This window comes from Artibeus jamaicensis, unplaced genomic scaffold (assembly GCF_021234435.1).
Source record: "Artibeus jamaicensis isolate MK-2021 breed Jamaican fruit bat unplaced genomic scaffold, CSHL_Jam_final scaffold_474, whole genome shotgun sequence".
NCBI classification, from domain to species: domain Eukaryota; kingdom Metazoa; phylum Chordata; class Mammalia; order Chiroptera; family Phyllostomidae; genus Artibeus; species Artibeus jamaicensis.
In genome coordinates this window covers 494816-506935 of record NW_026522046.1, presented here as the reverse complement: position 1 = coordinate 506935, position 12120 = coordinate 494816, and the positions used below count along the sequence as shown (strand labels likewise).

General features: G+C 33.6%; 1 protein-coding gene across 1 annotated transcript in view; it reads left to right on the top strand.

Moving 5' to 3' along the window:
* The first annotated feature begins 5743 nt into the window (after positions 1-5743).
* OSTN (osteocrin) overlaps positions 5744-12120 on the top strand; it is a 58502-nt gene continuing 52125 nt past the window's right edge. The window contains exon 1 of the mRNA XM_037131782.2: positions 5744-5778. Within this exon, the coding sequence (XP_036987677.1) occupies positions 5770-5778 (9 nt within the window). The 5' untranslated portion in view covers positions 5744-5769. The remainder of the gene's footprint in view (positions 5779-12120) is intronic.

The following is a 12120-nucleotide window of genomic DNA, read 5'->3' as shown; positions in this document are numbered from 1 at the left end:
ATGAAGTTTCTGACTCCAAATCTATGGATACTTCTTTTTCCAATCACCTCCCCTCTATTTTCTCTGTCTTGGTAAAGGAAAACCATGATATTTATGCACTTGAAGATGGAGTGTTATGAGTGAAAAGCAGTTCCAGTGAGTCTATGTCCCATAGGACTAAAATAGAGCCTAAGAAGTGAGGATCTTGCACCCTGATAATTTAAAAATAGAGAACAGATGCCAGCAGCCATGCACCAAAGAGTAAAATCCAAAGGTAATTGAAAAGTCAAATAGTCAAAGTGAATAGTGAAGTACCCAACCAATGACTTGAGAAACCATTAAAACTGAGGATAGAAAGTTGTGGAAAGGACAAAAAAAGAAGTGATCTGGGAATGTTCATGAAACGGGGTAAGAATGGCTCCAGCAGCCAAACCCAACCAGGTAAGAGTTTTGTGAGTCAGGAGTATCTGCAGAGTCTGAGAAGAAAAGAAAAAAATGTTCATCCCTTTGTACAAAAAGCTATGAACAATAAATGCCAGAAAGCAAGCAACCTTTTTATTTTCAGTTTCCATGTATAAGCTTAAGTCTACCTGGTGTGTCCACAGGATTCCTAAAAAGCAAATCTCTTCCTGTAGGGGATACAAACACTTGGAGAATTTAAGTTTATTTTTGTGGCCTAGTAAAGGTATGTTGATATAGAAAAGAAAAACAAGGCCCTTGAGAAAACAAAAACTAATTTTTAAGATGGTCTAAATCAGATAGGGTGACAATAAAAAAATGTGCTGATTTTCAACTTTAAACTTACATTCTATGCTCTTCAATTTAAGCATACACTTCAATGTTTATCACTGTGGGTGATTTTTACTTCATCAGTTGTTTTATGCCAATAATAAAATGAATTTTTCTTCTAATTATTTAACCTATTTTTGTTGTTATGTTTTGATAGCCTTTAAGCACAAGTAAAACAGGGAAACAAGATGAATAGCTCCCCAGTGCTTCTGAGACTGGACTGGGTGGAGCGGGAAGGAACTAGGGACAGCCTGGGGAGAGGATGGCCTTGCTCACCCAGCCACACACTCTTCCACCCGTCAATTCTGTACAAAGTTGAATTCTAGCTTTACATTTAACTTCATATTACTGCCTCCACATTTATCATCAGATGTAAGACTACCATATACATGTTAATGAGGGATATATAGTTTTGTGTCACTTTGGAGGTCAACGAATTCTAGTAACTTCACAGATAATGAGTGAGTTTATTTTTGGTAAGAAGGGAGATCAGTACAAATGCTAACACAAAGGCACAATGTGAAGAGAAATAAACAGGGGGACAGTGACCAGAGGGGAGAGGGGAGGGAATTTCAGGGGAAAAAGGGGAAGGGTTTACAGGAACTAGTATAAAGGACACGTGGACAACAACTAAGGGGGGTGGAAAGGGGAGGGGGCCCGGGGGGTGGCCTGGGATGGGAGTAAAAGACAGAATACTGTAGTTGAAAAATAATTAAATAAAAAATTTTTAAATTAAAAAAAAAGAAACAGTATTTTTTATATTCTAAGAAATATAGGAGATCAATGCTAAGCATGTATGATTTCTATTCAAATAATAGTTTATGTTGATAATTGTAGTTAAAATAATGTAAAATTAGTGTAGACACTAATTTATAGCTTCTGGTTGTTTTTACATCCACGAAAGCTGAAAGAGGATCTTAAATGAGTAAAAAAATTGTTACTTTTGTTCATTTATGATTGTAGTTTTGTGGACCTTAAAGGCCTCTTCTAGTCTTGGCCTCTGTGTGGTAAGATACCTCCTTATTCAAACAACACGTGTGCACACACTTACTGTTGGGGTGAGATCTGTCAGCCCTTCAGTCACCCTGGAAAGTAAATATTATGACAGAATATAAATCTCTCAAAGCATGTTTAAAATATGCTTCCATAACACTACTTTTCATGCCATTTGTATAGCACTCGTCACATTAAAGTATCATTATGTTTCAAATTAATCTACTCTTCTGTAAGACCTTAAGTTACGGGAGGATATCGGTGGCTATCCCTTACAAAATCTTTATCTTATACCTTAACTTGCTCAGGACCTGGTATACAGAAGACTCTAAAAAAATAAAACACACAACAGTGTAGTTGCTGTAGCATATTCCCAAATAAGCAGTTACACAAATTAGTAAGTCAAAGACACTTGAAAACTGGAAATGACCTTATGGATCACTGGCAAAAGCTCCTTATTTCACAGATGAGGAACCAGACCCTAAAAAACCTGACACTTGTCCAGGACCAGCACAGGGAAGGAGATTCAGTCTTACTTCTGGAACCTGAGTACCCCAGTCCATGGAGGATCAAATGATACCTCTGAGTCATTATTACAATGAGTATCTTACTTCTAATCTGCAAAAAGAAAAAATGTGGAATATTTCCAAATTAAATCAGGGCTGGCAGCCAAAAATCCAGTTTTTCAGAAGGCTGTGGGATGTGACAATTCTTCTTAAGGGCAAAATGCTTGCCTCTGCTATGTATTGACTATCAACCTGTAGTGCACAAAGTCATAAAACATTTAAAAAATGCTAGTGTGTGTGTGTTTGCATGGTTGCGAGAGAGAAATAGAATGAGCTTTGAATAAAAAAATTCCTACACAAACTATATTAACTATATAAAAATATAGAAATGTTTATATATAAATATTTACTTTAAAAAGTAAAAGAAAAACATTATTTTTACTAATTCCTGACTATTTTTTCTGACTACAATCTATTGCTATTCCAGCTATGATTGACATTTGTCACTGCCTTTGTAGGAGGCTTTTCTCTATCAATAAAGAGTAAAGGTCAGGCGTTTGACCTGTAATTCTAACTGAACCTATTGACTAACCTCTGTAAATCTCAGTTTTCTTATTTGCAAAATTAATGGAATAAAAGGACTCACCTCATAGGACTATTTCAGTGCTTATATAAACTGGTGTATATAAAATATCTTAGAGCAATATGTCATTCAAAGTGAATGCTTCATAAATGTTATTATTTCACTTCCTAAATATTGACTTATGAATTCCTCAATGTGGCTCCTAACCTGAAATTTGAAAGGAAATTCAGAGTTTGAAACAGCCTAAGTGCCCATGAGTAAATGAGTGGATCAAAAACTGTGGTACACTTACACAGTGGAATACTATGCAGCAGAAACAAAGAAGGAACTCCAACCTTTCATGACAGCATGGTTGGAACTGGAGAGTATTATACTAACTAAAATAAACCAAGAGGTGAAAGACAAATACCATATGATCTCACCTGTAACAGGAACCTAATGAACAAAACAAAAAAATGAGCAAAAAAATAACCAACAGCTTGGAAACAAGGAACAGACTGACAGTGACTAGAAGGTAGAAGGGAAGGGAAGAAGGGCACATGAAGGGGAAGAAAGTAGTTAAGGAACATGTATGAATGACTTATGGACATTGACCACAGGGTAGGGATTGACTGTGAGAGAGAAGGATGGGCAGGGCAGAGGAGAGCAATGGGAAAAATAGAGAAAACTGTAATGGAACAATGGTAAAAGAATAAAAAAATTTAAAAAGATCATCCAAATCACGTGCAAGTCAGTCCATTTCCTTTTCCAATTTGAATTCATTATTAAACAGAAAACTATGCTTAAACACTTTTTTTGCTTGACAAAACAACAAATTATAATGCAAAATGCTTATAACTATAGAACTATTTGCCCATGGTTCAGGTTAAATACTATTATTTAATATATAGAGGTAAAAGAGAAATGAATAAAATTTTAAAAAGGAATATTAATGCCCAGGACTTACATTTATGCCTACATCTATATACAGTTATTAAAATGAAAATATTATAACTTTTTGAGCAAATATGACATAATAAGAGAACTAATTCTAAAGCAGGTAGGATTGATGATAATATCACATATTATCTCTGTGTTTTATTCAACCAGTATATTGGTATAGTTGGATAACCAGATGTAAATTGACTATATGACAAAGGCTAGTATTATCAAATGAAAATTTATTTTGATGTGCTCAATATGTTTGGCAGTTACACTAGGTTATTTAATTTATATTTTAAAACTTTCCTATGTAACTTTGATTAATATATGGAATATTATCAAAATAAACCACTCTATTCAAATATAAGTGTACATCTACATTTCTTTTTTTGTTTGTTTGTTTTTTTATAGAATCACAAAGTTTAGAAAGACCTCACTAATCCCTAATCTGACCTCCCTCTCGATGTAACAACCCTTTCTCCAGCACCCCTGACAGATCCACTTTTGTGTAAGTACCTTTTGACCTGGGGACTAACTGTTCTTTGAAAAAAAGAATTCTTTTAACAAAATGTCCTTAATACAAAATGTTACTGATCAATTGTCTTTTGTTCCAATTGAATTTAAATACTCTTCCTGTATTTTATAATCCAAGATAATTATTAGGATTTTCAATAGATAATTTTTCCTTTGAATTAAACATGCCCATACCTCTAAATAACCCTTGATTTAATAGATTTCCAGACCTCACCTTACGCTGGGCCCCCATTTTGGGAGACTCCAGCATGTCTGTATCTCTCCTAAGATGTGACAAAACCTGACCAGCATAGAGTAGGCTTATTAGCTCCATCCTTTCCATATCTTGTCTGTGTTTAAATGTACTGTCAACATTTGTAGGCATCCATAGCACAGCTGATTTGCACCAGGTATGTTTACTGAAGGTGAAGCCTTATTTCACTAGATGCCTAAAGTATTTAATAGCCTTGTCAGTGGCATCTCCTAGTTGCCGGAGGGTTTGTAGTTTAGTTACAACAGCATATTTGTTTATTTTCATTTATTTTGTTAAGCCTGAAGATCCTTGGAAGTGTGAATTCATAGAGGTGAATTTAAGGGATGCATAATTCAGACACTACTTCTCCTTCATGATGGCAATTCATGGTTTGAACACCTGACAGAAGTATCAGGGACACTGGCGTTGTCAGGGTGACTTCTCAGTGTCATTGGCGTGGAACAGTGGAAAGCAGTGCTGAGGAAGGCTTGAACAAAAAGGTTTTGGATCGTTTTTTGTGCACACAGATCCTAGCTCTCATGTTTACACATGCATTCCAAACCTAGTTTCCCTGTGATTTAATTTCGAGTAAGACCTACCTTGTAGATGTTTGTAGGATTAGATGGAGAGAGAGTGTGTGTTGTTGTTAAAAACATATGCTTTAAGTTCAGAAAAATCTGACTGAAATCTTGGCTTTACCATCCACTAGTTTATTGTCTTTAGCTAAGTTTTAATTGTTTCTTCTGTAAAATGAACATAGTAATTATAATTTCTCTGCCACTGTATAGAAGTAAGGATTTAATAATAATGCTGTCACATTATAAACTTGCTATGCATTATATTGATTATTATGGCTGTAAGGAAACATAATGTAGTACATGTCTCATAGAAGATAATCAATAAATATTTTCATTATCCAGGGTCTTCCCCTAAAATGTCCTCTAACTTTAACTCAAAACAAATAGTTCCTGACTCAACATGAGAGAAAAACATACTCGATAACAATAATTGGTAGAAAATTTTCCAGAGTATCAGTTATCCATTAGGAAAACAAACCCTATAAAAATGATGTAAAATAAAAGCCAAACATTGGGGGTGTTTTCTTCACAGAATAATGTGGAGACCATCCTGGACTTACTTGCATTTCAACTTTGTCTTTGCTATTACAATATAGGCTCCTAGAATGCAGAGTCACAACTTCCAGAGACCCAGCAAAATTTCTTGTTCATCAAATGGGACAGGTAAATATCATTCTTTAAACATCAGTTTTTTTCCTTTGTATAATGGTGTTATTAATAGTTGCTCTGTTATTTATGGACACTATTGTGTCAAGAGAACAATTACTGTAGCAGTTCTCTAAATTATAAAGGCATTTGTAAATTTGGAAGTGCTATACATGCATAGGTTATTATTAGATTAGTATTTCATTTTGGGCAAGTAATATTTTCTTAGAGGGTCATGTATGTTTGTGTGTGTATGTGTTTATGGAAGAGGGAGAGAGGAACAGAGAAAATTGAGGATATGGATATATATGTGTAGATAGATAGATAGACAGATAGATGATAGATAGATAGATAGATAGATAGATAGATAGATAGATAGATAGATAGATAGATATGGCTGTTGATCTTCTAGTGTGCCTTCTGCTGTCCCAGCATTTCCATGTTTTAAACTGATAAAGTCAGTGATTTAAACTGTTAGAATGTAGCAGCTAGAATCCTGTACCCAATGTAACCAATAATGGCAATCTTAATGAGGGAAGGTTTAAAGGTTGGAGGTATCTAATGGCAAAGACATTCTATCAGGGTTAGCAAAAGGTGTGGCTGTGAAAACAGTTCTTGAAATAAGGCCAGTGCTGGCCCTATAAAGTAAAAATGAAAGCTAACACGCTTTGGTTCAAAGGTGACCTGGAAACCTCCATTGTGCTATGAAAGCCTGTTCCAAGCAACTACCCAGGCTCAATGTGCCCTAACCATTGAACACATCAAAAACACAGACAAAACCAGAGGTCTATAGAAGTCCAGAGGTATAAATCAGTTTTCTGACCTGGGAGGTCAAGATGAAATGAAAATGTAGCCTTTCAGAGTTCACTTCAGCATAAATACAGGGGAAAATATGAGAAGGTTCATGATTGCTGTTCTTGCACCTCTAAATTCTATTATTAAAGGAATAATTTACGCCATCCTCATACCTCTATATTTTGTTATTAAAGGAAAAATTCAATGGAAAGGCAGAACTTAGATAAGAGGCATACTTTACACCTCATTTCTACAATAGTAAGTGCTTTCAAATGTTTTTCACATCTATAAAATAGAAATCATAATAAAAACAATATTTTCAGAAAAAATAAATGGAAAGGGATTATTGAAATATTTTTATACTATAAAAATAGCATACAAATGTAAGAAAGGAGATCTGTGTTTCCACCTGGCATGTAAGTTGCAAGACAATGTCACTGTCACAAAGGCATGAAAGCCTTTTTTTTTAACCCATCAGGGAATTGAAGTCAATAAACAACCAGGGACAGTAAAATCCAAATGGTTACAGTTTATCTCAGGGGAAAGAGGGCACACAGATTGTTTCACCTTTGGTAGAACATTTAAGAAGGAGTCCACCATAAAATTAATTAAGAAAATAAAAAGTTAAATTTTTAACAAATTTCTAAAGTAAAAGGGTAGGTTGCACCAGAAGTTAGAACTCCTGGAAGCCCCAAGCATAGGTGAAATTCACATTCATTAGGCAGGCCTATAATACACTAAAAATAAAAATTAAAAATAAACACACACAATAACAGTGACTGGATTCAGAACAGAAAACAATAAACTAATTTAAAGCTAGCTCAATTGAAAGTATTCTAACTGAAATACAAAGAGGATAAAAGTGTAAAGAAAATCACACCTTCCAAGAGGTGGGGGGCAGAGTCAAATAATCTAACATACATGTACCTGGGGTAACAGAAAGAAAAAAGGGACAGAATGATACAAAAATTGAAGATATAATAGACTTTTTCACCAAAAATTGATGAAAACAACCAGGAAACTCAGAGACCCTCAGTGTAAACATAAAGCAAACGACAACAAAGCACATTATAGAAAACAGAGATGGCTGACTTCCCACCAGACACTATGCAATCTGAAAGAAAATAGAACATTCACATTAAAGAGTCAAAGAAGAAAAGCTGCTATCTCATAATTCTAAACACTCAAAAATAAAGGTGAATTAAACACTTTAGACAAAACATTAAAAAATGTTAAGGGAGGTTTTTAGCAAAAGGAAAATGGTATCACATGGAAAAGTAAATTGAAACAAACACAAAGAGCAGCATCAGCAATGGTACATGCAGGAAACTGTAAGTTTTAAAGAGCTCTTATGTCATTAAAAATGACCGTGTAAATCAAAAATAGAAAAAAAACTGTGGGATTTATACCAGGTAAAATTTAAATATGTGGCAATAATACCATAAAGGATGAGAAGGGTTAAACAAACGCAAATTGCTGAAACACTGTTACATTTCATGTGAAGTGAGAAAATACTGTTTGAAGGAAGGTTGGCAATATAACAATGCTTACTATGAACCTGTAGTATTATCTTAAAGATAAATAATAATCCAAAATAAAGTACAGTGAGAGGAAATGAAACAGAGGAACAGCTGAGAATGAAAGAAAATTAAGATGGTAGTCTTAAATAAATGAATAATTGCAGTAAATGCAAATGGCCAAGATATACTAATTGAAATTTAAGGTTAACAGATTGGGGAATAAAAGCAGAACCAGTTCTATGCTCTCTATAGGAGCCCATTTTTAATATAATGGCACAAGCTGATTAAAAGGATGTGGGGAAAATATGTACCATGCCAACACAAATCAAAGGAAAGCTATAATAAATGTGTTAATGTGAGAAAAAGCAAACTTCAAAACAAAATTTTTAGGAATAAAAAGATAAATTACATAGTGGTAGAGGGCTATATAAAGAGCTTAAACTAAATAAAGCAAACACTAACAGAACTAAAAGCAGAAATAAAGAAATTAACAATTGTTCTTGAAGACATCAGCAATTCTCCCTCAGTAATTGAGAGAACAAATAGACGTAAGTCATTAAAATATATTTGAACATTATCAGCCAGTTTAACTTCTTTGATATTTATAGCTCACTCCACTTAATAATAATAAGAATGCACATTATTTTTAAAGTCTACATGAAATTTCACCAAAGTAGACAACTATATTGTCTTCTCTAAAACAAATCTTGACAGATAATCCTGACAGATTATTTCAGTTGAAATAATCCAAAGTATGTTTCTTAACTATAAAATAATTAAATTAGAAATCAACAATAGAGAAATATATAGAAAATTAGCAAAAATTTGAAAATTAAATGGCATATTTCCAAATAACCCATAGTCAAATATTTCCAAGAAATTCAGAAAATGTTCCAAATTATATAAAACATGAAAACAGAGCATGTTAAAATGCATAGGAAATAGTTAGAGCACTGCTTGAGGGAAAATAGGTAGCACTGTATGCTTATTGAGAAGAAAAGAAATATCTCTAATCAATAATCTAAACATCTATTAAAATCATCTAAACATCTTTTTAAAAAATTGAAAAATATGAACAAATTAAATCCAAATCATGAAAGGAAACAATACAAACCAAAAATCAGTAAAATAAAATGACAAAAATAGTAGAGAAAATCAATGAAACCAGCTGTTAATTATTTGAACAGATAAAGTTGATAAAAGTCTAGCATGACTGACCAAGAAAAAAGATTGAATAAAAAGAATAACAAAATTGGTGACAAATAGGGATTGTCATCACAGATCATACAAATATTAAAAAGGAACAGAGAGAGTAATATAACTTTAATTTAATAATTTAGTGAAATGGACATATTATTTGAAAGATGCAAGCTATTAGAATTCACTTGGGAAAATAACTAAAATGATTAATCTTATCTCTATAAAAGAATTTGAGGTTTTAGTTAAAAACCTCCCCATTATGGCAATTCCATAATTATGGCAGTTCCATTATGGCAATTAATGGAACAGGTGATTTCACTGGTAAATTCTACCAAACATTTCAGGAGGAAATAATACAAATTCCACACAAATTCTTGACAAAATAGATGGGGTTATAGATTGAATGTTTGTGCCCACCAAATTAATGTGTTGAAATTCTACTCCTAAATGTGGTGGTGTTAGGAGGTAGGGGCTTTGAGAGTTGACCAGATCATGAAGACAGAGCTCTGGAGAATTGGATTTGTGACAACAAACTCACAACTATCAACTGAATCAAACAAAAACAAAAACAAAAACAAAAAAACAAACTAAGCAAACTACCAGAGCAGGAACAGAATCACAGGTATGGAGATCATTTGGAGGGTTATCAGCTGGGACGGGGAGGAGACAATGGGGGAAACGGTGCAGGGATTAAGTAGCATAATTGGTAGGAACGAAATAGACAGGGGGATGTTAAGGATAGTGTACAAAAGGGAGAAGCCAAAGAATTTATAGGCACAACCCATGGACAGAGACTAAGGGGGGGATTGAAGGAAGGAAGGAGGGTACTGGGCAGAAGGGGGCAAAGGGGAGAAATTGGGACAAATGTAACAGCATAATCAATAAAATATACTTTAAAAATAGTCCCAGAAAGTTGTCTCACTTTTCTTGTCTCTGAAAGAGGGAGTAGGGCCCCATCAGTGACCAATCTGCAGGCCCATTGATCTTGGATTTCCCAGCCTCTAGAACATGAGGAATAAATGCTTGTTGTTTCAGTCACTTAGTATATGGTCATTTTTGTTATAGCAGCCTGAATAGATAAAGACAAGGATGAAATTCCCCTCAGTCATAATATGAGACCAGCATAACTCTGATACCAAAACCTCAAATATATTTTAAACAAATAAAAGGCCTATAGCTCTCTTAAATAAGGATTCTTAAAAACTACCAGTACTTTAATAGAATATATGAAAGGATAATAATCATGATCAAGGAGAGTTTATCTTAGAAGGTAAGATTATAATTTACCATATCAATAGACTAAAAATAGAATTATCTCAACAAATGCAGAAAAAATTTTAATTTACAAATTCAATGTTTATGATTTTTTTAAAAGCTTTGACAAAACTAACAGTAGGAAGGAACTTCCTCTGCCTAATAAAAGACTTATAAAAACCCTACATTATCATATTTAACAGTGAAAAAAAATGAATGGCCTCCCCACCCCGAGGTCAAGATCAAGCCAAGGAGGTTCACTTTCTACTTGTATTCACTATTTCCCTGGAGGAGCAAGTAAAGGAAATAGACAATTACAAAGAAATAAAAGACATACAGATTGAAACAGAAGATAAAAAACAGTTTTACTACCAAGTAAGAGGATTTTATACACTTTAGAAAATCCTGTGTGATCTATAAAAACTGACTAGAAGTAATAAATGAGCTTACCAAGATCACAGAATACAAGCTGAATATACAATAATCAATTTACTTTTATATACTCAGATGTTCACTCAGGAATTTAAGTTTTAAAAAATACAATTTATCACAGCATCAAAAAATAATTAAGTATAAATTTTAAAAAATATAGGCAAGATTCATATGCTTTTGAAAACACAAACATTGTAAATAGAAACCAAAGATCTAAATAAAGAGAAATAAATATCCCATGTTTGCACACCAGAAGACTCAGTACTCCTGATGTCAATTTTCTCAAAATCGATCTTTAGATTTACTGAGATTTCAATAAAATCTCAGTAAGCTCTTTTGTGTACAGTGACAAGCTAATTCTAAATTTTATGTATGGCCAAAAGAATTTTGCAAAGCTCATAGAAGGGAACATAGGAGAACATTTCTGCAAACTTCGGTGAGGGAATGATTTTTGTATCCTTTTTCTGAGGACACAGAAATCATGGTCCACTTTTTAGAAAATGGGTAACAGGACTTCATCAAAATTAAAAATGCCTATTCTGGAAAGAAACTGTTATGAGAATGAAAAGACACACCAGAGTGGAAAAAGTTGCAAAACACAAGTCTTATAAAAGTCTTTTATCCAGAATATATAAAGGAAGAACTCTCACTACTGGATATTGGAGAAAGATCTGAACAGACACTTCACCAGAGATGATATAGGATGGGAAACAAGTACACAAATTGATCCTGAACATTGTTAATCATTAGGAAAAAGCAAATCAAAACACAGCAAAATACTAATATTCATTTCTTAGAATGGCAACATTTTTGAAAATGGTAGTTAATGTCAAATGCTAACAAAGATGCTGAACTCCCATTCATTTTGGGTGGGAATGCAAAATGGTGGAGCCATTCTAGAAATCAGTTTTGCTATTCCTATTAAGTTAACATACTTCACCACATGATCTAAGAATCCCAAATCTATGTACTTTGTCCCAGTGAAATGGAAACATATATCCACCAAAGACCTCTACATTAGTGTTTACAGCAGCTTTATTCATAATGACCAAACAGTGGGAAAAACACACGTTTCCATCAACTGGTGAATGAGTAAGCACATTGTTGTACATCCTTCCCATAGAACACACTCATTAAAAAAGAAACAGGGTGCTGATAC